This window comes from Arabidopsis thaliana, chromosome 4 (genome assembly GCF_000001735.4).
Source record: "Arabidopsis thaliana chromosome 4, partial sequence".
NCBI classification, from domain to species: domain Eukaryota; kingdom Viridiplantae; phylum Streptophyta; class Magnoliopsida; order Brassicales; family Brassicaceae; genus Arabidopsis; species Arabidopsis thaliana.
The window spans coordinates 13,478,554-13,504,987 of record NC_003075.7 but is presented as its reverse complement, the minus strand read 5'-3'; the positions used below and the strand labels follow the sequence as shown (position 1 = coordinate 13,504,987).

Sequence of the window (26,434 nt, the reverse complement as noted above, 5' to 3'; positions counted from 1 at the left end):
TGTAATTTTGAATCCCATAACGTTTTGAAAGGGTATATATAAAAACACAATTTTGATATTGTTTATGCAATAAAGATTCCAATAATCTCGTGAATTGATGACTATATACATCAACCCTTACATGTGTCTCTGCCTTGGAAATTTTGATTAAAAGTGAAGAGATAAATAATCGCAATTAGTATTGAACGTGTGGACCGTGAATTATCCAATTAAAGGCCATAAACTAATTTACGTGACAAAAACATTACTCCCGAAGAAGCCCAAATTGACGACAGGCGTTAGTGGCGATTGGCGATGGCAGCTCCTGCGGTGGAGGCAACCGTCGCAAGTGCTCTCCGCTCTGTGATTCTTAGAGCTCGTAAGGCGGCGGAGCAAGTAGGAAGAGATCCCGAGCGGGTCAGGGTCCTTCCAGTCTCCAAGACTAAACCCGTCTCACTTATCCGCCAAATCTACGACGCAGGTCACCGTTGCTTCGGCGAGAATTACGTTCAAGAAATCATCGATAAAGCTCCACAGGTTCCTCTCTCCAATCCTTGTTATCTTCACTAGATAATCGATTTCATTTCAAAATCCGAATGTTTATCCTTCAATCACTAACTACTATGTGTCTCTCCATTTTCTGGGAATGTGATATATTTTGTGCTTTTGATGATGCTAATGGAGCTTCTCCTTCACTTTGTTTGATTGATATACAGCTTCCGGAAGATATAGAGTGGCATTTCGTGGGGCATTTACAGAGCAACAAAGCCAAAACGCTATTGAGTCTGACTTTTATCCCCATCTTTAATATTGAATTAGGGGTTTAGTGAAAGTGAAAGTCGTTTAATCCAATGTTTGCAGCTGGAGTCCCAAATTTGGCAATGGTTCATGGTGTGGATGGAGAAAAGGTATTATAACTAGCGATTAGAGGTTGTTGTGGCGTTTAACTTGCACAATTCACTTTACTAGGAGGTTATTTTGGTTATACAATCACTTGGGATTGATTTCACAGGTAGCAAATCATCTAGATCGAGCTGTTTCAAATCTTGGGAGACATCCACTAAAGGTTTTGGTCCAAGTGAACACAAGCGGAGAAGTTTGTGAGTATTTTACCTCTATGCTGATTTCCTTGTCCAGCCTCTTCAGTTGGCTGACTGATTGATTATGGATGCAGCTAAATCTGGAATCGAACCTTCTAGCGTTGTAGAGCTAGCAAGACATGTGAAACATCACTGTCCAAATCTGGTATTCTCCGGATTAATGACTATTGGGATGCCTGATTATACGTCTACCCCAGAGAACTTCAGGGTATTCTACTACTTGATTGGATACTTGTTTTACGTGTTCTCGGGTTATTCCTACAAGTTTTACTTACCAAGGTTTATTCTTTTCCCCATAAACCGGGACAGACACTTTCAAACTGTAGAGCTGATGTATGCAAGGCACTTGGAATGGCTGAGGATCAATTTGAACTGTCCATGGGCATGTCTGGTGACTTCGAGCTAGCGGTAATATCTTTGTCTCTCTTCTAATATCGAAAATGCAATCAACTCAATATCGAAAATCATTTGAATGTGTTCTTTCTTTCATCCGAGGAACCACATATATGTGGAAGATGATCTTTGACTATGTTTCTGCAGATTGAGATGGGAAGCACCAATGTGAGGGTTGGTTCCACCATTTTCGGACCAAGAGAGTACCCCAAGAAAACAACTTAGCTACTATGCTCAAACACTTGTTGTAAAATTCATGTATAATGTTATTTTGTCGATTATTTTAAACAATTTTATTCTTCATTGATAAACTTAGGTGTATTCACAAAGTTACTTTATAGAAAATTAGAAATCAATACATTGTTAAGGGCTTTGTAACTGAGTTGAATATTTGTAACAGCAGATATCGCATTTTGATACTTGTCCTCTCGAAATTGATGTTTACTGACGCACGATTATTGGGAATTTGGGACTTAGTGGTGTACCAATAGCATCTCAGCTTTCATGGTTACAAAGAGGCCAGTGAAAGAGGCTTGGTCAACCGCAATTATGATCCGTTACTTGCACTGACTACCACCGATCCACCGCCGTAACTCTTTAAATCTTAATGCAATACTAATTCGAATTACATGTCGAGGTCTTAAAACATGATAAATGGTTGTTTAAAGTAAAAAAAGAAAAGAAACAATAAATAAAACAAACGGTGATGGAAGGAGGGACGTACGATCGTAGTCGTAGAGACTGCCAAATAAATAATGGACCACTATTATGTGGTTCAAGAACTATATCCTTTTCTTAGATTCCGAATCTTAACTTGTGTTTCTTGCCTTGTTTGGTTTTTTTTTTGTTTATTTTGTAGTTTTGTCTCATAAAATAACGAACAAAAAGCAATGGTCTAAATATTTCTCAATATATGTATTTAAAAATTATATCATAGTTTCGCAAAAAAACGACCGAACGAACGATGGTAGTCATTTGCCCAAATTGAGCCTCGTAGTAGTTGCTACGACCACACCCCCGTCCCATGAATAAACACGACCATGTAAATATTATCTATAAAGACAACATAAATTTACAAATTAATGTTGAACAGAAAAAGTCAAAAAGAAAATTTCGTTAATATAATAATAATATTCTATGATAATATAAAACGTGGCATAACACATGACTTCACATGACATCATAAGAAGACATATGCCACATGAACTCTTCATCGCCTCCATCCTTTTAGTCTCGTTTACATGCAGCAAACTACGATCTACGATTATATACAATGAAATTCAAATTCATAATCAATTGGCATTAAACATACGTATATCATAATTCATAAGGTTAACTAGGTTTAGCAAATGTTATTCTCTTTGGATAAACGTTTAGCAATTGTTTATCTCAAATTTAATTGAAAATACTTGTAAGACACAGTTACAATTAGTTCTCAATTTCCAATCTACACAAGATTTAAATCTTTCTTTAGTTCATTCTGATCTATTTTTCTCTCAAAGAAAATGTAGTGCTCCAACTTTTCTCCCAAGACTAATAAAAATTTTCTTAATTGCATGCAAAAATATTTTTTCCAACTTTAATCTTATCAAACTTAGATCTCATTTTATCTTCCGAATAAGATTTTTGTTTTGGTCCTTTGCCTAATCAAACTAACTAATTAGATTAGAAGAAAAATACAATTAGACAAAATAATATCGATGAAAAAATAAAATCCACAAGAAAGGACCTAAGAAATTTCACGTCCGAATCACAACCACAGAAAAAAAGAGAGAAATATTAGTATATAATTAAAATTTTGTCGTCTGTCTTCTCTGGTTCACTCATCTCCTATCTATTTAAAGCCCATTCGATATCCTAAAACACTGTATCATCAAAAAACACCTCAAAGAATTATTCATTCAGGCATCTTCTCAAATTTTTGTTTGTGAAAAAAACCCACATCAAAAGATCTCTCATTTATTCGTTTCGTTTCTGCTGTTTTGAGTGTCGGGTTCGTTTTAGCTGTAATCTTTTTTTCCGGCGTTCGATTTGAAAAAATCCGGGGAACAGGTGATCGGAATCACGGCTATACACGGGATATCACGGGGTGTTAGCTCACATGTCCATATTGTCCGACAGAAGGGTTGTTTAATCGAAACTAATCCTTTGCCGCACGGAGGACGTGGAGCTCTGCCGTCTGAAGGCGGCAGCCCTTCCGATCTCCTCTTTCTCGCCGGTGGCGGTTCCAGCTTTAACTTCTTTTCCTTTAGGTTTTAGGAGTTAGGGTTTGTTAGTGTTTTTTCCTTCTTCTTTTTTTGGTGCTCTTGAATCGCTTTTTTCTTGGGGGAAGTTTTTTCTTTTGCTCTTCGAAATTTGTCTTTTTTGAGAATGTTGAAAATCAAAAGAGTTCCGACCGTTGTTTCGAACTACCAGAAGGACGATGGAGCGGAGGATCCCGTCGGCTGTGGACGGAATTGCCTCGGCGCTTGTTGCCTTAACGGTACGTTTTGGAAACCTGAATCGTCTTTTTTAATCATGTTTAAATTTTATCACTTTTTTTTTATTCACCTTATGATGTGTTTGTTCAGGGGCTAGGCTTCCATTGTATGCATGTAAGAATCTGGTAAAATCCGGAGAGAAGCTTGTAATCAGTCATGAGGCTATAGAGCCTCCTGTAGCTTTTCTCGAGTCCCTTGTTCTCGGAGAGGTAAATCATAGACCACTGATTTTGATATTCTGATAATGGTTTCTGTAGCTTGGAAGAGTCTAATCAGTATTCTTATGTTTAGTGGGAGGATAGGTTCCAAAGAGGACTTTTTCGCTATGATGTCACTGCCTGCGAAACCAAAGTAATTGTCTTTCTTACCTTGTTTGACAATCTAGTTATGTTGGGTTGTTTGTTGCTGAGGAATCCGAGATATGTTTTACATTGTTCTTAAGATTGTTTCTCTTGATGTTATAGGTTATCCCGGGGAAGTATGGTTTCGTTGCTCAGCTTAACGAGGGTCGTCACTTGAAGAAGAGGCCAACTGAGTTCCGTGTAGATAAGGTGTTGCAGTCTTTTGATGGCAGCAAATTCAACTTCACTAAAGTTGGCCAAGAAGAGTTGCTCTTCCAGTTTGAAGCTGGTGAAGATGCCCAAGTTCAGTTCTTCCCTTGCATGCCTATTGACCCTGAGAATTCTCCCAGTGTTGTTGCCATCAATGTAAAGACTCTTGTGCAGAGAGCTTGGTTTTTTCTTTCTTCCTTTTATTGGTTTCGCTAGCAAAAGATTAATTCTTTATTGTTGTTTTTAACAGGTTAGTCCGATAGAGTATGGCCATGTGCTGCTGATTCCTCGTGTTCTTGACTGCTTGCCTCAAAGGATCGATCACAAAAGCCTTTTGCTTGCAGTTCACATGGCTGCTGAGGCTGCTAATCCATACTTCAGACTCGGTTACAACAGCTTGGGTGCTTTTGCCACTATCAATCATCTCCACTTTCAGGTATATCCAAAAGTGATCCAAGCATAACCTTTTCACCCTTGCTCATCTAAGATGTTTGTTCTGATTGTTTTGGTGGTGATTGTTTTTGGAAACAGGCTTATTACTTGGCCATGCCTTTCCCACTGGAGAAAGCTCCTACCAAGAAGATAACTACCACTGTTAGTGGTGTCAAAATCTCAGAGCTTCTAAGTTACCCTGTGAGAAGTCTTCTCTTTGAAGGTGGAAGCTCTATGCAAGAACTATCTGATACTGTTTCAGACTGCTGTGTTTGCCTTCAAAACAACAACATTCCTTTCAACATTCTCATCTCTGATTGTGGAAGGCAGATCTTCTTAATGCCACAGGTATATAACTACACCGTTGGATGAATACATGTTTTGAATTACTTAATCAAAAGTGAATAACAGTTTGAATGTAAAAATTGCAGTGTTACGCAGAGAAACAGGCTCTAGGTGAAGTGAGCCCGGAGGTATTGGAAACACAAGTGAACCCAGCCGTGTGGGAGATAAGTGGTCACATGGTACTGAAGAGGAAAGAGGATTACGAAGGTGCTTCAGAGGATAACGCGTGGAGGCTCCTTGCGGAAGCTTCTCTGTCGGAGGAAAGGTTTAAGGAGGTTACTGCTCTCGCCTTTGAAGCCATAGGTTGTAGTAACCAAGAGGAGGATCTTGAAGGAACCATAGTTCATCAGCAAAACTCTAGTGGCAATGTTAACCAGAAAAGCAACAGAACCCATGGAGGTCCGATCACAAATGGGACGGCCGCCGAGTGCCTTGTCCTTCAGTGAACAATATGGTGACTTGGTGGTTTGTATGTATAATTAAAAGCCTAAATAAGCAAACTCTCTTTGTAGTTGCATTTGAAGCTTCTTGGTTTATGTATGATGGTTGTGGGCATTTTGTGCCTAGACTTCTGGTTCTTTGTTTTTTGTTATGAGTTGGTGTTTATGAATTATATATGTTCTTCACTAATATGATTATTATTTGTATAGATTTGATTATTCAAAGGATATGTCTTAAGAAGGGGTTCAGGTTCAGCCAACTAATTACTTGTAACCAAGTCTTTCTACCATCAACAACCATGTTAAGATTCAGACACTTAGTTTTTACAGCTCGAGACTCGAGAGAGAGTAATAATACTGATTATTGTCTTGTCTATAACCACCACAAGCTCTGGTTATGAAGTCGTCCTCTATAGACTATAATTCACTAACTCGATGCTAGTTCATGTTTAAGTAATATTTTGTTTAGTTGACTAGATGGATTTTATCTTTGCTCGCCATTAGCTCAATGAGCTACGTATATGTTAAGAGTCACACTTTCAATAATTAATAGCTTTTTACCGTTACCATACCAACAAACTTTAGATAATTGGGTTAATAACACCTTTAAGCCGAAATAGTAGTATCATAGGATCCGATACCAAACGAACAAGACAAAAAATCAACCAAAGGGTTCTTTAACCTTCGTGACCATAATAACTTAGTTTCTAAAGAGAATGGTCACGATAAAAAAACAAGTCTGCAAATCCTAATGCCGATTACTCCTTAACCATTCATATCACACACAAGCCCTAAACCTGGACGAAGTGTCAGGCCGTAGCACCACCACCGCTGCCACCAGTCTGATGGAGCATCGCATCGATCTCATCACCATCCTCCATGTCAAGCTGTAGTGTCAAGAATTATTAGTATCAGAAACTATAAACTTCAAAAGGTAAGAAATAAAGCATGTAGAATGAATGTTATACCTCATCGGGAGTTTGCTCAGCACGAAGACGACGCCCATCAAACAAGAAAGCAATGGAGTTCATGTCCACAGATTGCCGGTCACAGTAAGCATTCATCAGCTTCTTGAGCTGAGTGCTTCTCTTGATCCTAAAGAAAACCTCGTTTCCATCCTATAAAACAAACATATAGAAGGAACAATAAACGTTAGAGACCGCATATGAAACAATAACTAAATCACATGGCTCTCTTTTGGTAGTAACCTGAAAGAGTCGAAAAATTAAACACATATCAACAAACATTCAGTTTAAGGCTTCGTCTATGAGAATTTGAAGCACAAACATCAGCCAAACTAATTGAAAACTTAGTACAGAGACTACAACTTCATCAGAAGATATATAACAACTTAGTACAGAGACAGCATCGTTCACAGTCTTTAGAACATTCAACAACTAAGTAAACTTATCCCTTCCAAAACTATAAAACCCTCAAACAACAACAGGAACCAAAAGCTCAATAACAACTTACACCTAAACAAGACTTATATAATTTCAGAAATTTGATAAACAATTAGCAAAAACAAGCAAACGTGTAAACATAAAGCAGGATACTTTAAACCTGTAAAACAAAAGAGGAAGAAGACCATTAAGACTGAGCTAGTAGTACGAAACCCTAAAATTAAACCAAATTGGAGAATGAAAAACCCTAATCGCAGCTACACGAAATCAGAAACCCAAACATTCACAAGAACACACAAGGATGAGAAGGAGAAAGAGAGATACCTGTCCCTTGACTTTGAGATTGATGTGAGCTCCTCCGTCTCCTGGCTTCTTGTCTTCCTCCTGGTTTGCAGACATCGTGAAAGGTTCTCCGTCCGGTTACAAAAACACGAAATTTGAGAGAACGATGAGAGATTCACACAATCAAAGAATGATGCTGAGAGATGAATATAAAAAGACTGACTCTGAAAATCTCTCTAATTGGCCGTGGCTTTTGTACTTGGACGCATCGGATTCCTCTCTATCATAAATCGTAGGGCATCTATCCAACGGTTCATATTCTCTCTAGGTTCTCTTTTAATCCAACGGCTGCTAGTTATGTTCAAATCTGTCGTTTCGTTATAATGGGCTTATATTTTTATTGGGCCACATCTAACCCACTAGACAATTTCATTTGGTTAAATATTTTAGGTTGCAGTTCCTGATCTCACGTGACGTGAGTCCTCCTATCCACCACTCTCCATGATTTCATCATCTGTTGAAGACTTGACAATTTGACATAGAAGAAATAAATAAATTGTTAAATCTATAAATCATGTCACTTTGTGTATTAACAAAAAGATTAGTTGAAGGAGATAAAGTCTGTCACACACTCTTCACAAAAGAAAGAAATGATGATGAATTAACGAAATATGCGCAATGCAACATATAAAGAACCTAGGTCTTGACTCTTGTTTAAGAAACAATAAAAGTCAAGGTTTTTGTTAGGTTTCTGTTATAACCAAAATCAACTATGAAAACATTCATATGTTAGAAAAACATCAAAATTATAGAGAGTTCCTTTAACTGAAGATTATGGTAAAGTAAAACTTTTTGCTATAAATAGAGCTTTAAAATTATACAGTTTTAGTTAAATCTATTATTTCAGCTATTCTTCCGTGTTATTAGTTATCCCACAACCCCCACTTGGCACTTGTTTACACCTAAATCGTATAAATACTGTAGACCAGCTCCGTCCCAAACGCAACAAAAACTTTCCTTCGTCTCCATAACTATCAAACGACACTCATCTATGCGTTTAATGCTCTGTTTCTGAAGATACACTCGAGAATAACCATGGCCGTTTCTTTCTTACCTTATTTTCTGATTCTTTCCTTCCTCTCAGCCATTGACGCACGTTAGTTTTTAATCTCTTCATATACCTATGTCTGTCTCTGTATTTGCCGTGTCTACTACGTTGTTCTTATTTTGCGTTTTTTTTGTTTTTGTTTCCACAGATTCTGGAATGGTCGGAGTCAATTATGGTCGGATAGCTAACAATCTCCCGTCGCCGGAGAAAGTAGTGAACCTCCTGAAATCTCAAGGAATCAACCGTATCAAAATCTTCGACACCGATAAGAATGTACTAACCGCACTTGCAAATTCCAAAATCAAAGTAATCGTCGCTCTCCCTAACGAGCTTCTCTCCTCCGCCGCCTCCCACCAATCATTCGCCGACAACTGGATTAAAACCCACATAATGCCATACTTCCCAGCGACGGAGATCGAAGCTATCGCCGTCGGTAACGAAGTATTCGTCGATCCGACGATCACGCCGTATCTTGTCAATGCGATGAAGAACATTCACACCTCTCTGGTTAAGTATAAACTCGACAAAGCCATCAAGATCTCGTCTCCTATTGCTCTTAGCGCGCTTGCTAATTCGTACCCGCCTTCCTCTGGTTCTTTTAAACCGGAATTAATCGAACCGGTTGTTAAACCAATGCTTGCTCTGCTTCAACAAACGTCGTCGTATCTTATGGTAAATGCTTATCCGTTTTTCGCTTACGCAGCAAACGCCGATAAAATCTCTTTAGACTACGCTCTGTTTAAAGAAAACGCCGGGAATATAGATTCCGGTACCGGATTGAAGTACAACAGTCTCTTTGACGCTCAAATAGACGCCGTTTACGCGGCATTGTCCGCCGTCGGATTTAAAGGCGTTAAGGTGATGGTGACGGAAACAGGGTGGCCTTCCGTTGGAGATGAGAATGAGATTGGTGCAAGCGAATCTAACGCGGCGGCGTATAACGCCGGACTTGTGAAGAGAGTGTTAACGGGTAAAGGAACACCGTTAAGACCGACGGAGCCACTTAACGTCTATTTATTCGCTTTATTCAACGAAAACCAGAAACCGGGGCCAACGTCTGAGAGAAACTACGGTTTGTTTTACCCAAACGAAGGGAAAGTGTACAACGTTCCGTTCACTAAAAAGTCAACGACGCCGGTCAACGGTAACAGAGGTAAAGTTCCGGTGACGCACGAGGGACATACATGGTGCGTTTCGAACGGAGAGGTAGCGAAGGAGAAACTTCAGGAGGCTCTTGATTACGCTTGCGGAGAAGGAGGAGCTGATTGCCGCCCGATTCAGCCAGGTGCCACGTGTTATCATCCTGAGTCGTTAGAAGCTCACGCTTCGTACGCCTTCAATAGTTACTACCAGAAGAACTCACGTCGTGTTGGTACGTGCTTCTTTGGTGGAGCTGCTCACGTCGTCACGCAACCTCCTCGTACGTTAATCTAATCTCTCCTCTGTTTTTATCATAACATTACATATTTTGCTTTAGTTCAATTCAGAAGTGTATATTTAGCTGTTATTTATGCTTAAAAATTCATTTGGTATGTTTATTGAAAAAAAGAAAAAGATAGTGGCAAATGGTTTAGTAGTTGGCGGTTGTGAAAGTTGAGCTATATTGGGTCATTTTGGCCTTTTAAGATGTTCACGTTTCTGTAAGATCGATATATATGGTGACCTTTAATATTTTTATATAATTCTAACAAAATTATTTTTTCGTTGATTGCAGGATATGGAAAATGCGAGTTTCCCACCGGACATTGAGGCGGAATAGTTGGCAGCAATTTTCTGTGTTTTTTTTTTTGCCTGATTTATTAAGTACATTGTTTGCTAATCGGGAATATATATATATTTTATATTGTGTATAAAATATATTAACTTTGTTGAACTATTTTATATATTTTAATTTAAAATTATATCATCACTAGATTATTCTCAAAATCTTGCATGAATGCTGAAGTTTGACATAATAAACAAAATGAATTTTATGTTGCAAAAATAGTATATTTTATTCTAGTATATTATTATTAGAATTTCAGGGTATATATATTAGAAGGAATAAAATCTTGTATAGTGGATAAAATGATTCTATAGAAACTAAAAGATTCATCTAGTTGAGATTATAGAAATCAATGATTTTATTAATCATTTTATCTATTATATATACAATCAGAAAAAATGATAAAGATTTTAATTATTAATATCTTTAATTTTTATAATCTCTACTAGATAAATCTTTTTCTCTAATTGTTTTGAGATATCATCATATAAACAAGTAAACATTATCAGCACTTGTATAAATCCCAATATGGATGATGAACAAAACCTGGTTGAAGAAATGAATCAACAGCTTCTGATAACCGTCATTGATACCGAAAAAGTCCCGGAACTCCGACCAATATCATCACGGAGCCACCAAGAATCCGAACCAGCTAATATCTCACACTGGTCACTACTTTTCAAACTCTTTCTAGCCATCACGATCATGGGTGCTTGTGTAGCAGGTGTGACGTTTGTCATATTGATTACGCCAACTCCCCCCACAGTACACGTACAATCAATGCATATATCGTTCGCCAACCACAATCTCCCGGTCTGGTCCGCAACGTTCTCTATCAAAAACCCTAACGAGAAACTCCATGTCACGTACGAGAATCCTTCAGTGTGGCTGGTTCACCGGGGAAAGCTCGTGTCGACCGCAAGAGCTGATTCGTTCTGGCAGAAAGGCGGAGAGAAGAACGAGGTTATTGTCAAGAGAAACGAAACAAAAGTTATCGATGAAGAGGCGGCTTGGGAAATGGAGGATGAAGTGGCGGTGACAGGAGGTGTGGTGGGTCTTGATATGGTGTTTTCTGGGAGAGTAGGGTTTTATCCAGGAACTTCTGCTTTATGGGGAGAACAGTACATGTCAGCCGTTTGTGAGAATGTAAGTGCCAAGTTGTATAATGTTGATGACGAGATCTATGGGACAAATAGATCGGTTTTGTCATTCGATGGTCGACTAGTATGCAGTGTACGTCTCCCTAAATATCCTTAGGTCTTAGATATTTAACAATGGTCAATTAGAGTTTGTTTTTGCAATTTGTTAGGGATGTGTGATGTTAGATGACTTACGGCTGGTCAATGATGTTTAATTATGTATGTTTTTTTGTTGATGACAATATTAGTGATATGCTTAATTTGATGACAATCGATGACCTTTAGAAATTAGGCTTGATACATTCATATCCACAAGAGCAGAGAAAACAGTTGTTGTGAGAATCTTAATGGAATAATTATCACGCTGATTTGTTTTGGATTTTCCAATTGATTTTGACAAACTAAACGGAAGAATTGAGATTTTGAAGATTTGGAGTATGACGATTTTGTTGTTTAAACTAAATTATTGCATTACACGTCATCCACAACAATCATTCCAAGTCACAAGGATATATTATTATTCAGCCCAAATGTAAAAGAAAACGCGGCCCAATAGTCAAGTCACAAAGTAACACAATGTAGTCTCTTCCTTGTTCTTAAGAAGACTTTTTGACTCTATCGCAGCTCCAGCGTTCAAACGCGAGAATACCTCCAAGGTCGAAGCGTAAAACATCGCAAGCATTACGGGTTAAAAGCGAGTCAGTTGGTTTACACGGACTTGTTGCTTTCAATTTCCTCTACCATTTCCACGGGTAAGCTTTCTTAAAAAGCTTTTTGTACGTAGGGTCGTTTGCTTTTCATTTGGACGCCACATGCTCGATGAAATTCCCCAAAGGGATTGTCAGTGGTAATTAACGTTTTTTCTCTTTTGCTTTTCCGCGGCAGTCGAATTTCTGGTTTACTCGTGGGTTGAGAATCAGGATGCTGCCCCAGAGGTTGAAGAAGGCTATAACGGATAATCCAAAGAAGCTTGGGAATTTGATTGACCTCGTGAATCTTCCATCTACTCTACGGAACTTTGTTGGTCAATCTCAGATTTCCCGTCTGGGTTGTTTCATGCGTGTCTGGTCCTATATCAAGACCAACAATCTTCAGGTTTGATCATTAAGTTATTTAAGCTAAAGATTTTTTTTTAAAATGTTTTGTCTCATTGACTGATTGGTTTTGTTTCTTACAGGATCCTAAGAACAAGAATGTGGTGATTTGTGATGAGAAGCTCAAGAGCATTTTGCTCGGGAAGCAGCGAGTGGAGCTAGTCGATCTTCCTTCTCTTATCAAGTTGCATTTTCCCAAAGAACAAAAGAAGAATTCTCAGAAAATTTAACTTTTGCTTCTTTGGGGTCGTTTTGTTCTGTGATGCTTAAAGATATATGATTGATACTTCTAAGTTCTGGATTCTGGATTCAATTCTATTTCTGTTTTCTTATGTAAACAGTTTCTCCTTGTCGGGTGGTGCTGTGTTTTTTATAACATCAAAAGATCATCTTTAAGTACTTACACACTTCCACCATATAGTGGGAAAAACTGGTTCTTTTACAAACATTATGGAAGCTTGATTCAAATAATATCAAGCAACCTGAAGTGATCATTGGTAACGAATACAACTCAGAAACAGAGCAAGTTAGTAGAAGAAAGAATGTAGCATGTTAAGGAACATGTTTGTGGTATGGGATACATGAGGAGTCCCAAAATCCATATTTGCTTGCATCCCAACATGTGAAAGGGTTCAATCTATCATCCAAGTAGCGCATCCCCTAGTATCCAGATGCAGTTTGGAAACCTGCAAGAGAATTAAAAACACAGTGAGAAGAATTCTTGATAAAAAAGAGTAATTGATACTCATAAACCTTAGTGTATGTCTTTTGAGGGATAGAAAGCTTATTACTAACCAAATACTTCAGGACTTTTCATGATTCTAAGACCATGCGATTGTTTCCGCTCATTGTTCAGCTCCTTGTTCAACAGTGCGATTGAATTATCTGGACACATCGTGGTATCTTTTGATACACTGGCTTCCATCAAGATTTGTGTTCTTGCATCCGATAAGAGGGAGCCTGTAGAGAGATATCTTTGCAAGCTCCGAGTCTGTAAATGTCTCTCAAGAAAATTCTCCTAGGATACTTCAGCTGGTGCGCTTTCGTTTTGGCGAACGTGCTTTTGGTAAAATCTATTCAAGGCATCTGCTTCAGTCCGCATGCCAGCCCTATTCAATTCTGCGATCATTATCGTGTATGCTTTAAAATCGGGCTCCACTCTTTTGAACTTGAGTTTATAGAACAAATCATATGCTTCTTTCACCATACAAGCCTTGCACATCCCATGAATCATGATAGTATATGTAATAATATCAAGATCATTTCTAGTCTTTTGCATATGCTCGAATCTGCTCAATGCTTTCTCTACCTCCCCATTAGCAAATAGACCAGCTAACACAATGTTGTAGCTCCTAATATTGGGAATCAGACCATTAGAAGTCATATATCCAAAAACTCCTAGAGCGAGATCTATCTTGCCTGCTTGAAAATAGCCCTTGATAAGAGTGTTGCAAGAGACTGTGTTTGCAGCCACGCCTCTTTGAGGCATGTCGTCTAAAAGTTTAATCCCATCATCTACCCTCGACGACTTGAAAAATCCATTTGCAAGAGTACTGTAAGTGACTACATTTGGGGTGCACCCCTTGCTTATCATCAAGTCAAGCATTTTAATGGCCTCGTCTACACGATTGTGCATGCAAAGCCCGTAGATAAGTGAACTGTAAGTGAAAACATTAGGATCTATAGACATTTGGATCATCATCTTGTACACACTATCAACCTTCGACAGTTTCCCACGTTTTGCATATGCATCGATTAATGCACTGAAAGTGATAACATTAGGGTTGATTTTCTTGGAGTCCATTTCGTGCAGTCGTCTCTCGGCGTCAGCCAATCTACCGGATTTACAAAGGCCAGTTATGAGAGAGCTGTAGGTAACAACATTCGGTGAAATTCCTCTGTCTTTCATACGTTTGAGAACCTCCAGCGCGGGAACCACAAGTCTATTTTTGCAAAGAGTATCAATGAGTATGGTATCGACTACAACATCACGTTTGATTCCCATTTTCTCCATTTGGCCAGCCACATAAACAGCATCCTTAATACTATTACTGAGACAGAATCCATTGACCAGCGAGCTAGCAGTCACAATGTCAGGCTCAATACCAAGCTTCATCATCTTCCCAAGATAAGATAAAGCCGAAGAGGGTTGAAAGCAGCGGCAGAAACAATTCACCAAAATGTTACAAGTATAGAGATCAGGTGAAATTTCAATACCTTCAGCATTCTCAATACGTTTCCAGAGATTAATCACAACATCATACATCTGCATCTTAGCAATAGCAGTCAATACTTTATTGAATTCAACAATTGAAGGTAGAGGGTAAGAATAAGCCATGAGTACGAACAAATGAAATGCATCGTCGAACTTAATATTGTGAAGCCCACTTCTCAATACCTCTCGATAATCAATAGTAGTACCAGAAAAAGCTCGTACCCAGAAACGAAATCTCAACGACGGAGAAAGAACAATCCCAGGATTACTGTTCTTCAGAAAATGGTGATGAAGATGAAGAAACCCCTTAGCCGTTGAAGCAATCGCAGTCGCAATCGACCACCGCATCCAATCGTTTCGACTTCAGCTTGATTTGGGTTCGTTCCCAAATTCTGTCTCAGGGATTTTGACCATAAACCCTAAACCCTACAGTGTTGAAGTGTTTGAGACTTGAGAGAACTGAAAGAATTGAACAGAGAAGAAATACAACTTTAACCGGTTTAGAAACAATCGAGCCTTTTTAGGTTTTTGGTTTACAATAATCGAAAACCGTACAAAATTAATAACCAAACGCTTAAAACGGTTCGACGAAACCGAACCGGATTGCACAATTTCGATTCGATCCTCCTTTTCTCTAATGGCATCCTCTTGTCTCGTCCGGAAAGGATTTGTCGAAAATGTCGCATTTGTTATTCTCTCACTGTGATCCCAATTGATTTCTTCTTCATCTTCTTTTATGAACCTGGCTTTCGCATCTTCTTAGCTCTGGGCCATTCCTCCGGTGATTTTGGTGAGCAAAATGGTTGATTTAGTTGTCACGCTGAGTCACAAATGTCAGCTTTTTTGGTTTCTGGCTTCATGATTCACTTCCATTTCTGTTTTAGTATTTTAAAGTTTGATCTTGTCCATTTTTATAACATCACAGTAGCATCTTTATGTAGTCACACGAACATAGAGTAAGAAGAATGGTTCTTGTACAACATTTTGGAAGCTTGATTTGAGTGATATCTAGACAAGAAACTCACAGAAAAAAATATATATGTTGTGGAGGAAAGAATTTAGTAGGTTAACTAATAACTATAGTGCTTGTGGTGTAGCAATTTCTTATTTTATCACTGAAACCGAGATAAGTCGTATTTCAGAACATGATTTGCTACGATGGCGTTTGTCTTCTCTGTTGGGTGAAATGAGTCCCAAAATACATATTTGCTTGCATCCGAACATGTGAATGGGTTCATTTTATCACACAAGTAGCTCATCTCATAGTATCCCGTTCCGCAACACGCACTTCTTACGTTTTCGAAACCTGCAATGCACATAGGAATATTATCATAAGAATTCTTGATTTAAGAGCATTTGGTACATATTGAAACTTAGCCCTATGTCTTTGCAGGGTTGCAATGGTTGGGAAAATATTTTTGTTAGAACTTTGTACTAACCGAATGCTTCAGGATGGTATATGATTTCTGAAACAAGGTCATATGGATTTGAAAACACCAGCTGGATTCCGTTCAGATCTCTGTTCAACTGGAAGACTTTCTCTTCCATCTTGATGTTGAAATCTCTAGCCACAATGTTGTATTCTTCAATACATTTGCTTCCATAAAAGAGCTGAGTTGTTCTTTCCAGGGGTAAGCATCCAAAAGGAGAGAGTCCCGACAAAGACATCTTCCGAGCTCCGAGTCTGTATATATCTGTCACGAAATCTGCTGCTATTCCTATCAGGAAATATTGGTACTCGTTCACTGAGTACTTCCGTAACTTGCGGGGAAGAAGATAGTAATTCTCCAGGAAATCGTTGGTTCCGATACTAATCAGGTAAAGTGATTCACTAATAATCTCATTAGCTTTCTCTTCACCCAAGTAGCTTCTTAGCCTGGTTTGGTATTCTTTGTAGTATTCCACTTCCTTCCATAGCGGCATTACAGACTTTAGAAATCGATGACAATTCAGAGAAAGCATGTCAGAAATCTAAGTCCAGTACAGTAGAATATATATATGTTGTAAGATATATAACTATGCTTGACTTACTAACACGGCAGAGGTTGCATTGTCTAAGCCGGTTCCAGCTGAAGCGAAACAGACACCAGTGGCAAAGTCTGCAATGTTGTATGCTGGATCTAGGTAGGCAGGGACTGCGTTCTTGAGTCCCAAACCTTCAGAAATGAAGTCTGGTGCAATCCGGCCATTTGAAAATCTCCCAGTCGCTTTGCCGTCAAAGTAATCCCGGCCATATGGCTGGAAATTGCTCTTCAGAACAGTAGAAATCTGGTTGTTGTTGCCTGAATCAACAGTTGAGTCACCAAATACGATAAGTGCGGGAAATTTTGCACACGTTTCAGGTATCTTCACCAAGAGCTGAGCTGCTAGCAACAAGAACGCAAGAACTCTGTTTCGCTGCATGCTTTTTACACAAGTTTTTTCAATTTTTTGCTTCTGCAAAACAAGAACCTCACGATTAATTGGGAAGAACAATTGGAGCAAGCATTTAAGATGGAGAAAGATAGGTATCTTCTATCAAACCTGACTAAAACAGATTTAGCTCGTGTAGTTAATACCTTGGCCTGTTGTTAGATGATGCTTATTAAATACTCCTTAGTCTGATATGTCTCTGTTTATTTTTGGCCACAGAGAGTTAGTTGAGGTGAGTAATGAGCTGAAAATGATTGAGAGTTTCAATAATAGTTGTGCAGCAGAGAGCCGTATTTATAGCTACTAAAAAAGAGAGAAAGACAGAATATTTTAAAATAGAAGGATTCGTACCATTGCAAGCTTCAGATGTATATGTAACGCATCTTCCTTTTTACCGGATTCACGCTCAAAACTCAACTCTCTGTTCTTGTATCACTTACTGTTTTTATTGCTTACTGAGTCTAGAGTCTTGAATGTAAAGATTATTTGCACTTTGGGTGAACTGTGTCGCACGTTTTGGGGCTTTTTAGTTCAACCATAGTTTTGGTTGTTGCAACGACAATAACAAGTAACGGCAAGAAAGTGTCTCTCATGCGTCAAATGTGACATTTCCGATAAAGTAACTTTGTTTTTTGAGTCTCAACTAAAGATTTATAAATTTATTGACAAGTGGTTCATAACATAGGTTTGCGTTTTGAATTAACTAGAGGCTATTAGCAATTAAGTGGTCATTTATCGTTTGTTGAATTATAGATTAAGTAGTTGAACATTAATTTCCAAATTCTCCCATCCAAATGACGTCAAATCTACACAACCTCTATATTAATCCAGCAATTTTAATTAAACACAAGAATGAAACTAAAAAAGCCAAACCACTTAGCAACAGTAACATACTGCTGCTTGTTCTGTTTGGTAGGACTGTACCAATCAGGCCCAGGAGATAAATGGACTTCGTCTGTCCCAAAGATATACAAGTACCTTTGGTTCTTTCTAGAGGCTTCTCAAATTAGCTTTCAAAATCTCCCATTTGCTATAATGACAATAATACCCTCACAGGCTCGCCGAATCAAAGCGATCATTTTAGCCTCAGCCCGCTCGTGCAGCGGTAAGGCTATTTACGTAAATTACTAAAAACCCCGAAAGAGAGAATTGTGAATTCTACTATCCATCCACCAAGCACTCTGTGTGCCTCTGCAAATTAACAATTTCCTCAGAACAATTACATTTCGATTCGATTCGATTCTCTTATCTTCTTGATCTCTGTTTGTTCATCTGTGGTGGATCTCCAGATGTTGGTTTTGAGAATTTTGTCGCGAGTAACCCGCAACGCGGGCATACGCTCATCTCTATCCGCCGTCACTCTTCCGGCGAGGAATCAGACTCCTGTTTTCTCGAGCCGGTTTCACTCCCTAGCTCACGATTTCTCGCATAAGGTTCGATTTTCACTCAAATTAATCACTATTCATGCCGAAATTGCAATTCAGGGTTTTGTTAGGGTTTAAGGCTTTCCCTCATTTGAGTTTCTAGAAATGATTGCTATCTTCTGATACTGTTTCCTTGATCTCTTATGTTTGAATCTTCAGATATATGAATAAACAATAGAAGAATGGTTTAGATTCTCTATAGGTTTTTGCTCTGTATCATTTCACTGAGTTTAACCCATTTTACTTTTTTTTTTGGGGGCAGCTTGTTCCAGCTCAGATGTCTATGATGGATTCGTTTGCACTGCAAAGGTTCAATTTTTCTTCCTCTACCTCGCCTGAATCAGATGAGAAGAAGACCCACACTGAGGCCTCAAAGACAAGTGAAGAGAAACCTACAGCTGAGGCAAACCAACCAGGTCTTGACTCTGAATCTAAAGATTCTGTGACAGATTCTGCAAAAAGAAAGCGGAAAGGTGCTAAAGGAGCTGCATCTTCATCTTCTGAATCAGATTCTGAGAGTGATGATGATGAATTGTCAGCCGATGATTTGGTGAAGCTCGTAGCTGAGAAGGAAGAGCTACTGTCTGAGAAGGAAGAAGAGATTAAGCAGTTGAAAGACAAAGTTCTTCGCACTTATGCTGAGATGGAGAATGTCATGGACAGAACAAGACGTGATGCTGAAAACACCAAAAAGTATGCCGTACAGGTTAGTCTTTAAGAACTTGGTTTGCAGCTTTTGTTTCATATAATAGTTTTCTGAAATATATATATTCACTATATATGTATGCAGAATTTTGCAAAGAGCCTATTGGATGTGGCGGATAATCTTGGAAGAGCTTCTTCGGTTGTCAAAGAAAGCTTCTCAAAGCTTGACACCTCAGAAGATTCTGCTGGAGCAGCTCCACTATTAAAGACCCTTTTAGAAGGAGTGGAGATGACTGAGAAACAGCTTGCTGAGGTAAATATCGAGAAATGTAATTATAAGACCTTAAGTAAGCAATGCAGATGAGACCGGTTAAACATGTGTGCCGCTGCAGGTATTTAAGAAATTTGGTATGGAGAAGTATGATCCTATAAACGAGCCATTTGATCCAAACAGACATAACGCAGTGTTCCAAGTCCCTGATGCTTCTAAGCCAGAAGGCACAGTTGCTCATGTCTTGAAGGTAAATATATAAAGCTTGCTCAATTCTTTGTCTCTTTATTTCATATTGTATAGTCTTAAATACCAATTAGTAATGATGGGTGTCAATATGTGCAGTCTGGATACACGCTGTATGACCGAGTTATAAGACCAGCTGAGGTTGGTGTTACCCAGGGAGGAGAGAACCAAGAAGAAAAGAAAGAGTCTGATGCTTAAGAAGAAGTCAGCTGGTTTTCATAAATTTTGTTACGGTTCTATGTTTCCATTAACATCTTCTCGAGTCTTCGAGTCATAGTTTTCTTTTGTGGTTTGGTTATTCATTAGATGAACAAGATCTCCCATAAGTTGCTGGACATGGCATTTGCAGGGGAAATCCTGCTTCTGTGTCTGTTTTCTCTATCTCCATGCTATAATTGAACGAGGAAAATATCATTTTACATCTCTTCTACTCGCACACTATTACCAAGTCTCTGTTTGATTAGTTAAATCAGATACAAATCAAGGTTTTACATGGTCTGATACAACCAGAAACTAACCATAGAGAAAGAAGCTGAAAACAGAGTCACAAAACTTGCACTCACTATTTAAAACCTCCCTTGCAACTTATGTTGAAGAATGTCTCCGAGCTTTTCATAAAGCATTTTCTGCTCCTCGTGTCCCAGGCTCCTCGATATCTGCAGGTATAATACAATCAATTATTTACAATGCCTCCGTATTCTTGGCTTATATGATGATTCTTACCTGGTCTAGGATCATCTCGACACTGTAGTCCCGATTAACAATGAAAGATTGGATGTAGATGTATGCGAAAACCGCCATAACCATCTGCATTTAGGCAACAAGATTCGTTTAAAACGATGCAAAGATCATATTGCACTTTTCGACGTTAGTGACTCTTACTTGGCAATCCATTCTGTCAGTAAATCCTCCATGTCCTGGTATGCTGTCTCCGAAATCCTGTCAAAGCGACATAAACTAGTAAATATTTGTTCTTGGATCTGTAGATACAAAACCTTTTAATGTTTGAAAAATGTGTTAACCTTGATCTTGAAAGCTCTTTTGAAACCGCTTGCGAAGAAGCCACCAAAAGGCGCCATAATGGATGCGAATAGACCGAGAGAAAAAGCATGCCATTGGACAGGCAGGGTCGAGATCCCTTTCCATGGAGACTGTTAAGCAAAGTTCACAACGGAGCTCAGTTTCAAAACAAGACAACATCATCGGCTGGTTTTCACGAGAGGACAGTTAATTGCTTACAAATGGAGTAATCCAAGAGGGAAATGGGTAATACTCTGGCCTGAAGAGAGGGCCTGGATCACAATGAAGCCAACCAGTTGATAAATCCTGCAAAAGATATGCAACACAAGGATGAAGTAAAGGCCGAGACAAAATATTGTGATGGAGATATCACTTTTTGTTACCTTCCTTGGACATGTAAGCCATTGGAACTGGCCTAAGACATTAGCAAACTGTTGTACGAAGCAGATAATAATCTATCAGTCTTGAGACCAAAAGAAAGAGTTACGAACGAATGAATAAATGATAGAAGAAGGTTATTACAATAAATGCAGAGATTATAGTTGCAACTGATGCTCCGATGAAACCTTCCCATGTTTTCTTTGGAGACAACTTGATGAGCGGAGTTTTCCCGAAATAGAAACCGAAGAAGTAAGCTGCTACATCGTTCATAGCAATCAGTGCTGCTGGTAGAAGAAACCTGCATATTTAAAAGAAATTAGCACTCGGGAAAACTATTATGCTTCAGTGGATATATATAAGAGTCCATTGTACCAGAAGATCCCTTCAAAAATATTGGCGACGGTGAAAGAAGATTGAGTAAAGACAACGATAAGGATCATATGTGTCCAAGCGTATTGCCCAAACTGATACTTATACATCTTATTCTTCAATGTAAGGATAAACCATATGAGACCTGAATCCAACTTAAGCTGTTAATAAATCAAGAAAGAGAGTATTGTTTTTGTGAAGAAAAAAGAAACAGACAAACCTGCGATGTACAAGAAGTAGCAAATAACCATCTGGTACTTGATAAGACCACTCACAAGCTTGTATATGAATCTATCTGAAGAAACCGTGTTGACTAGCTGCTGTTGAATGATGCGTCCATAGACAAACAACATAGCCGTGAAGAAGAAGTGCCAATTCAAGAGCCAGAAACCGGGTAAGCGACGTTCTTCATGAGCTCTTCTGCGAAGAAAGAAGAGCTCTTTGGCCATGAATATCTGTATAACCACAACCATAGCCCAAATGTAGAGATGACCCATGTAGATTATAAACACAACTCCACCGAGCATCCAGAGAGATGAGCATGTCCTTATCCACATTGATCTGTACTTGTTCTTATCACCAAGTAACAAATTGCTTACTCTGCTTACATTGCTTCTGTTCACCTCAGCTAAATTCTGATCAATATTGAAAAAGACAATCAAATTTTGGATTCAACCGGAAAAGAGAGTATGACATTGTATAGATACCTCGCTTGATCGCCTGCGGTGTCGAATGCGAGCTGTTGGAGAGCTAGGAGTATAATTGTAATCCCTTGGTGAATTAGGAATGTTGGGATAATGGTTATCTCTCTGGTTATTAGTATTCATTCGAGACGTTGGTGTAGTAGGGTAACTAGTATCCCTTAGCTTTCTAATCCGTGGAGAATTTGGACTGAGATCTTTCTCCATTGCCATTGAGATCCCTAGGAAATGCTCTCAGTTCCTGGATTGAGTTCTTGAAATTCAGTTAATCATGATGATCTGGGTTTCTTTATACATCCGAGGAAATGAATTTGGGGTTGATCTATAATTTCAAAATGTCAACCATAACTCGAGCTTATACACGTCTTAATGAAACACACACATTGATATCTGATGAGAGATTACTTGTGTAACAAGCATATAATAGAGGATTTAGATTTGAATGTGTAAGCCTAGAAATCTAAATGATTCATCAAAGCAAAACGTGATGATTCACATACAAAGGATAAATTTCATAAGTGAACATTGCAACAAAATGGGATCATGACAAGTAGAAAAAAGAGAATGAACTTACATTAACGAAAACGTGGTGGGATGATGGTGATTGAAAATGCGAAACCCTAATTAATGAAAAGAAACGTGAAGAAAGAAACTCAAAAGGTGAGGGAAGAAGGAGGAGGAGGAAGGTGGTGGATGAGCACTTAGCGGTGAGGTTTCATCAAATCATCGGAAGAGAGAACCAATAAACTATTCATGTCGCTGCTTCATGTTTAAACCCGGAATGAGTGACACGTGTTGTCTTGATCTGTTTGGGCTGGGTCAGATATTTAAGCCCATTAAGGAAAGCCTTTTAACTATTCAGACATGAGCATGAGGAGTCAACGAGGTCTGTGAGATCAGTGGTCAAATCAGTAAATAACGCGAAAAGACAGGGTCTCTCACCTTTTTGCTGTTGTTTTTTCCTCATTAATTATTGAGTTCCGTAAAATGGGTCCCACTTTTCCCATTTCCCAACCTCCATAACCAAAGTTGGAGATTTCTCTGTTTCCTATGCTCTCTCTCTCTCTTACTCTCACAGTGACTATTCGTCGCTTCAGATCTAAAAGAGAGGAAGATAAACCATTTGGATTCAATATCGATTAAGGTAAGAAAGCCATCTTCTACTTGTTGGATTCGATTAGTTTCATTTCAGCTCATTGCCTCTTTACTTCTTCAATGTTGATTTCTTGCTTTGGCTTTGGTTTTATCACCAATGCTGTTTGATTTCTTTGAAGTTCCTTTCGAGCTTTTCTTGAGCTTAGTTTCACATTCTTAGCTTCACTAAGTTCTTTGATGTGTTTTTGTTCCCAAGTTCAAAATGTTGTTTCTGATTCAATTTGGTTTTCTAAAAAAGATTGCAACTTTGGTTTCTTTTAGTGTATAGTTAGTTTGGATCTTCACTAAATATGTTCGTTGTTTCTACTTTTGTAGGAAACCTTTTGACTTCACAAGAATGGCAGTGACAGAAGCAGAAAATCCTCTTCTTGGTGAAATCACTTGTGGCACCTTACTACAGAAGTTGCAGGTAGATTTCGCAACATACACACTTATCCTTTTAATATATGGTTCCACAAACTCAATGTACAAACTTGTTACAGGAAATCTGGGATGAGGTTGGGGAGAGTGATGAAGAACGAGACAAACTGCTTCTACAGATTGAGGAAGAGTGTCTGAATGTTTACAAAAAGAAAGTTGAGCTAGCCGCAAAATCTCGTGCAGAGCTTCTTCAGACTTTGTCAGATGCCACTGTTGAACTTTCCAATCTCACAACTGCTCTCGGGGAAAAAAGCTATATCGACATTGTAAGTAATCTCACGTCTTACAAGTGGTAAAGAGATGAGATGGTTACAGTGTAGTGTGATTCAATGTCTTTGTTTCCATTGCAGCCTGATAAGACTTCAGGAACGATCAAAGAACAACTTTCTGCAATAGCACCTGCGCTTGAACAACTTTGGCAACAGAAAGAGGAAAGGGTCCGGGCATTTTCTGATGTACAATCACAGATTCAGAAGATATGTGAGGAGATCGCTGGCGGATTGAACAATGGACCTCATGTGGTTGATGAGACTGACTTGTCTCTAAAGAGATTAGATGACTTCCAGAGGAAACTCCAAGAGCTCCAGAAAGAGAAGGTAAAATATTAGTTGGGATATGGTTATGTGTGGCCTATGTTCAAACCAGAACTAAAACTGCTTTGTGTTTGAGCAGAGTGATAGGTTACAGAAGGTGCTCGAGTTTGTGAGCACGGTGCATGATCTATGTGCCGTCCTTCGTTTAGATTTCTTAAGCACTGTCACCGAAGTTCATCCGAGCTTAGATGAGGCAAATGGTGTTCAAACCAAGAGCATTAGCAATGAAACACTTGCAAGGTTGGCTAAGACTGTCTTGACTCTTAAAGAAGATAAAATGCAAAGACTTAAGAAGGTTAGTCAAAATCATGGTCTTTGTGATCTCTGACATGAGCTTGGTCAGTTTAGGCTGCACATATGTTGAAATCCTTTCTGATTAATTGCGCTGAAAGTTTGTAACTTTTCTCTGCACCATTCTTGTTTGTGGATTTCATTAATGTATCTTGGTTTTATGCAGCTTCAAGAACTAGCTACTCAGCTAACTGATCTATGGAATCTGATGGATACTTCTGATGAGGAAAGGGAGCTTTTTGACCATGTTACCTCTAACATTTCAGCTTCAGTTCATGAAGTGACTGCCTCTGGTGCTCTCGCACTTGATCTTATCGAACAGGTATCGTAAATTTGTAATGTATCAATCAATGTGTATGATAAGTACTGCTTTTAAAAATCTTCTGTGAACTCTTGAAGGCTGAGGTGGAAGTGGATAGGCTTGATCAACTGAAATCTAGCAGAATGAAGGAAATTGCATTCAAAAAGCAATCAGAGCTTGAGGAGATATATGCTCGTGCTCACATAGAAATAAAACCAGAGGTTGTTCGTGAGAGGATCATGTCGTTGATTGATGCTGGGAATACTGAACCTACTGAGTTACTGGCTGACATGGATAGCCAGATCGCAAAGGCCAAGGAGGAAGCCTTTAGTAGAAAAGAAATTTTAGACCGTGTAGAGAAATGGATGTCAGCTTGTGAGGAAGAGAGCTGGCTCGAAGATTACAATCGAGTATGCTAACATTGGCTATGTTAATAAACACATTACTTATTAAGCATAGAGTTCAATTGATGATTCTTTTGGGTTTTTGTTCTGGAAAAACAGGATCAGAACAGGTATAGTGCAAGCCGAGGTGCGCATTTGAATCTCAAGAGAGCTGAGAAAGCTCGGATTCTGGTCAGCAAGATTACTGGTAAGAACTTCCAAAAGTCTCTCTTAGTTATTACTACACATAGAATTAAACTGAGACTGAAGAATATATCATACTTTGTTTGTGCAAGCTATGGTTGACACGTTGATTGCTAAAACCCGGGCATGGGAAGAGGAGAACAGTATGTCCTTTGAGTACGATGGAGTTCCTTTACTCGCCATGCTAGATGAATACACTATGCTTAGGCAAGAACGAGAAGATGAGAAGCGGAGGCTGAAAGTAAGTTGTTTCATCCTGTGTTAAACCGATTGTTGAAACTAACTTCTTTTAAAATAATCTTGCCTTTTCATTAACAGGAACAGAAGAAGCAGCAAGAACAGCCACACACAGATCAAGAATCCGCCTTTGGGTCTAAACCAAGCCCTGCAAGACCCGTTAGTGCCAAGAAACCGGTGGGAACACGAGTCAATGGAGGAGGGCTCAACGAAACTCCTATGAGGCGTTTGTCTATGAACTCAAACCAGAACGGAAGCAAGTCCAAGAGAGACAGTCTGAACAAGATAGCTTCACCTTCGAACATTGTAGCCAACACAAAAGATGATGCTGCATCTCCAGTCTCTCGTGCTGACCCAGTGATGGCTTCACCGTGACAATATCAAAAGAAAGAGAGTTATAATGCTTACTTACACTTTTGTTAGTTGCTAATAGTGCTGTTTAAGAAACAAACACTTAGAAACAAAGACAATGAGAGTAGAATGTTACTTAGATGTTTCTGTTTCTGTATTCATTCACTCAAATTTGTTTGGTACTTGTTAGCATGACTAATGTGAAGTGACCGGTTTAGTGAATGAAAGTCAAGGTTCTAATTGGAATTACGAAATAATATTTGGGCAAAATTGTAATATACTGAAAGATCTTTTGGGCATGATT

The 26,434-nt window shown here is 38.8% G+C and overlaps 11 protein-coding genes and 1 long non-coding RNA gene across 24 annotated transcripts, besides 1 other annotated feature; 8 read left to right on the top strand and 4 right to left on the bottom strand.

Annotated features, from left to right (window-relative positions):
- Positions 1-111: 111 nt before the first annotated feature.
- AT4G26860 (Putative pyridoxal phosphate-dependent enzyme, YBL036C type) lies at positions 112-1,935 on the top strand. 2 transcript variants are annotated; one of them, NM_118820.7, is made up of 7 exons: positions 112-516; positions 696-762; positions 841-887; positions 992-1,079; positions 1,154-1,287; positions 1,389-1,487; positions 1,620-1,935. In NM_118820.7, exons 1-7 carry the CDS (start codon positions 295-297, stop codon positions 1,695-1,697), a joined length of 735 nt encoding a protein of 244 aa, NP_567760.4. In that variant the 5' UTR covers positions 112-294; the 3' UTR covers positions 1,698-1,935. The 2 variants fall into 2 exon arrangements, with proteins under 2 accessions (NP_567760.4, NP_001190850.1); NM_001203921.1 differs by having other exon boundaries at positions 208-516; positions 1,359-1,487; positions 1,620-1,902.
- Positions 1,936-3,286: 1,351 nt separating this feature from the next.
- On the top strand, positions 3,287-6,032 carry VTC2 (GDP-L-galactose phosphorylase 1). Its single transcript, NM_118819.3, has 7 exons — positions 3,287-3,954; positions 4,043-4,161; positions 4,244-4,303; positions 4,417-4,659; positions 4,754-4,939; positions 5,035-5,283; positions 5,367-6,032. Exons 1-7 carry the CDS (start codon positions 3,843-3,845, stop codon positions 5,724-5,726), a joined length of 1,329 nt encoding a protein of 442 aa, NP_567759.1. The 5' UTR covers positions 3,287-3,842; the 3' UTR covers positions 5,727-6,032.
- Positions 3,537-3,605: a sequence feature (AT4G26850.uORF1).
- A 135-nt stretch (positions 6,033-6,167) lies between the features above and the next one.
- On the bottom strand, positions 6,168-7,701 carry SUMO1 (small ubiquitin-like modifier 1). Its single transcript, NM_118818.4, has 3 exons — positions 7,448-7,701; positions 6,689-6,838; positions 6,168-6,607 (listed from the first exon to the last, which is right to left on the bottom strand). Exons 1-3 carry the CDS (start codon positions 7,520-7,522, stop codon positions 6,530-6,532), a joined length of 303 nt encoding a protein of 100 aa, NP_194414.1. The 5' UTR covers positions 7,523-7,701; the 3' UTR covers positions 6,168-6,529.
- Positions 7,702-8,249: 548 nt separating this feature from the next.
- AT4G26830 (O-Glycosyl hydrolases family 17 protein) lies at positions 8,250-10,416 on the top strand. Of its 2 annotated transcripts, NM_118817.4 has the most exons (3): positions 8,250-8,561; positions 8,662-9,933; positions 10,228-10,416. In NM_118817.4, the coding sequence occupies exons 1-3, from the start codon at positions 8,501-8,503 to the stop codon at positions 10,260-10,262; spliced, it is 1,368 nt and encodes a 455-aa protein (NP_194413.2). In that variant the 5' UTR covers positions 8,250-8,500; the 3' UTR covers positions 10,263-10,416. The 2 variants fall into 2 exon arrangements, with proteins under 2 accessions (NP_194413.2, NP_001328266.1); NM_001341832.1 differs by having other exon boundaries at positions 8,250-9,933.
- Positions 10,417-10,795: 379 nt separating this feature from the next.
- Positions 10,796-11,535, top strand: AT4G26820 (GrpE-like protein; the record flags this gene model as incomplete). The annotated part of the gene is made up of 1 exon (NM_118816.2): positions 10,796-11,535. The coding sequence occupies exon 1, from the start codon at positions 10,807-10,809 to the stop codon at positions 11,533-11,535; it is 729 nt and encodes a 242-aa protein (NP_194412.1). The 5' UTR covers positions 10,796-10,806.
- Positions 11,536-11,972: 437 nt separating this feature from the next.
- Positions 11,973-12,910, top strand: AT4G26810 (SWIB/MDM2 domain superfamily protein). 2 transcript variants are annotated; one of them, NM_118815.4, is made up of 3 exons: positions 11,973-12,169; positions 12,303-12,512; positions 12,595-12,910. In NM_118815.4, exons 2-3 carry the CDS (start codon positions 12,339-12,341, stop codon positions 12,739-12,741), a joined length of 321 nt encoding a protein of 106 aa, NP_194411.1. In that variant the 5' UTR covers positions 11,973-12,169; positions 12,303-12,338; the 3' UTR covers positions 12,742-12,910. The 2 variants fall into 2 exon arrangements, with proteins under 2 accessions (NP_194411.1, NP_001119064.1); NM_001125592.1 differs by lacking the exon at positions 11,973-12,169 and having other exon boundaries at positions 12,203-12,512; positions 12,595-12,827.
- Positions 12,903-15,182, bottom strand: AT4G26800 (Pentatricopeptide repeat (PPR) superfamily protein). Of its 3 annotated transcripts, NM_118814.3 has the most exons (4): positions 14,949-15,153; positions 14,729-14,777; positions 13,307-14,630; positions 12,934-13,197 (listed from the first exon to the last, which is right to left on the bottom strand). In NM_118814.3, exons 2-3 carry the CDS (start codon positions 14,735-14,737, stop codon positions 13,530-13,532), a joined length of 1,110 nt encoding a protein of 369 aa, NP_194410.2. In that variant the 5' UTR covers positions 14,738-14,777; positions 14,949-15,153; the 3' UTR covers positions 12,934-13,197; positions 13,307-13,529. The 3 variants fall into 3 exon arrangements, with proteins under 3 accessions (NP_001329166.1, NP_001329165.1, NP_194410.2); NM_001341830.1 differs by having other exon boundaries at positions 12,903-13,197; positions 13,307-15,182; NM_001341831.1 differs by lacking the exon at positions 14,949-15,153 and having other exon boundaries at positions 12,912-13,197; positions 13,307-14,898.
- Positions 15,183-15,350: 168 nt separating this feature from the next.
- Positions 15,351-17,779, top strand: AT4G26795. 7 transcript variants are annotated; one of them, NR_142361.1, is made up of 4 exons: positions 15,387-15,516; positions 16,120-16,544; positions 16,796-17,233; positions 17,358-17,779. It is a non-coding gene; the product is annotated as an other RNA (long non-coding RNA). The 7 variants fall into 7 exon arrangements; NR_142367.1 differs by having other exon boundaries at positions 15,423-15,516; positions 16,624-17,233; positions 17,358-17,596; NR_142363.1 differs by having other exon boundaries at positions 15,351-15,516; positions 16,796-17,658.
- AT4G26790 (GDSL-like Lipase/Acylhydrolase superfamily protein) lies at positions 15,612-17,531 on the bottom strand. 2 transcript variants are annotated; one of them, NM_179120.1, is made up of 4 exons: positions 17,250-17,282; positions 16,758-17,162; positions 16,166-16,655; positions 15,612-16,032 (listed from the first exon to the last, which is right to left on the bottom strand). In NM_179120.1, exons 2-4 carry the CDS (start codon positions 17,127-17,129, stop codon positions 15,839-15,841), a joined length of 1,056 nt encoding a protein of 351 aa, NP_849451.1. In that variant the 5' UTR covers positions 17,130-17,162; positions 17,250-17,282; the 3' UTR covers positions 15,612-15,838. The 2 variants fall into 2 exon arrangements, with proteins under 2 accessions (NP_849451.1, NP_567758.1); NM_118813.2 differs by having other exon boundaries at positions 15,617-16,032; positions 16,758-17,531.
- A 350-nt stretch (positions 17,780-18,129) lies between the features above and the next one.
- AR192 (Co-chaperone GrpE family protein) lies at positions 18,130-20,149 on the top strand. Its single transcript, NM_118812.4, has 5 exons — positions 18,130-18,571; positions 18,825-19,268; positions 19,353-19,520; positions 19,600-19,728; positions 19,824-20,149. Exons 1-5 carry the CDS (start codon positions 18,428-18,430, stop codon positions 19,920-19,922), a joined length of 984 nt encoding a protein of 327 aa, NP_567757.1. The 5' UTR covers positions 18,130-18,427; the 3' UTR covers positions 19,923-20,149.
- On the bottom strand, positions 20,045-22,924 carry AT4G26770 (Phosphatidate cytidylyltransferase family protein). Its single transcript, NM_118811.7, has 11 exons — positions 22,770-22,924; positions 22,202-22,436; positions 21,715-22,129; positions 21,498-21,639; positions 21,267-21,423; positions 21,128-21,175; positions 20,964-21,050; positions 20,747-20,875; positions 20,607-20,663; positions 20,448-20,531; positions 20,045-20,380 (listed from the first exon to the last, which is right to left on the bottom strand). The coding sequence occupies exons 2-11, from the start codon at positions 22,406-22,408 to the stop codon at positions 20,291-20,293; spliced, it is 1,416 nt and encodes a 471-aa protein (NP_194407.5). The 5' UTR covers positions 22,409-22,436; positions 22,770-22,924; the 3' UTR covers positions 20,045-20,290.
- A 193-nt stretch (positions 22,925-23,117) lies between these two features.
- On the top strand, positions 23,118-26,396 carry MAP65-2 (microtubule-associated protein 65-2). Its single transcript, NM_118810.4, has 10 exons — positions 23,118-23,339; positions 23,666-23,759; positions 23,833-24,036; positions 24,121-24,366; positions 24,443-24,658; positions 24,821-24,976; positions 25,054-25,365; positions 25,459-25,546; positions 25,635-25,783; positions 25,861-26,396. Exons 2-10 carry the CDS (start codon positions 23,688-23,690, stop codon positions 26,152-26,154), a joined length of 1,737 nt encoding a protein of 578 aa, NP_567756.1. The 5' UTR covers positions 23,118-23,339; positions 23,666-23,687; the 3' UTR covers positions 26,155-26,396.
- The last annotated feature ends 38 nt before the right edge of the window (positions 26,397-26,434 follow it).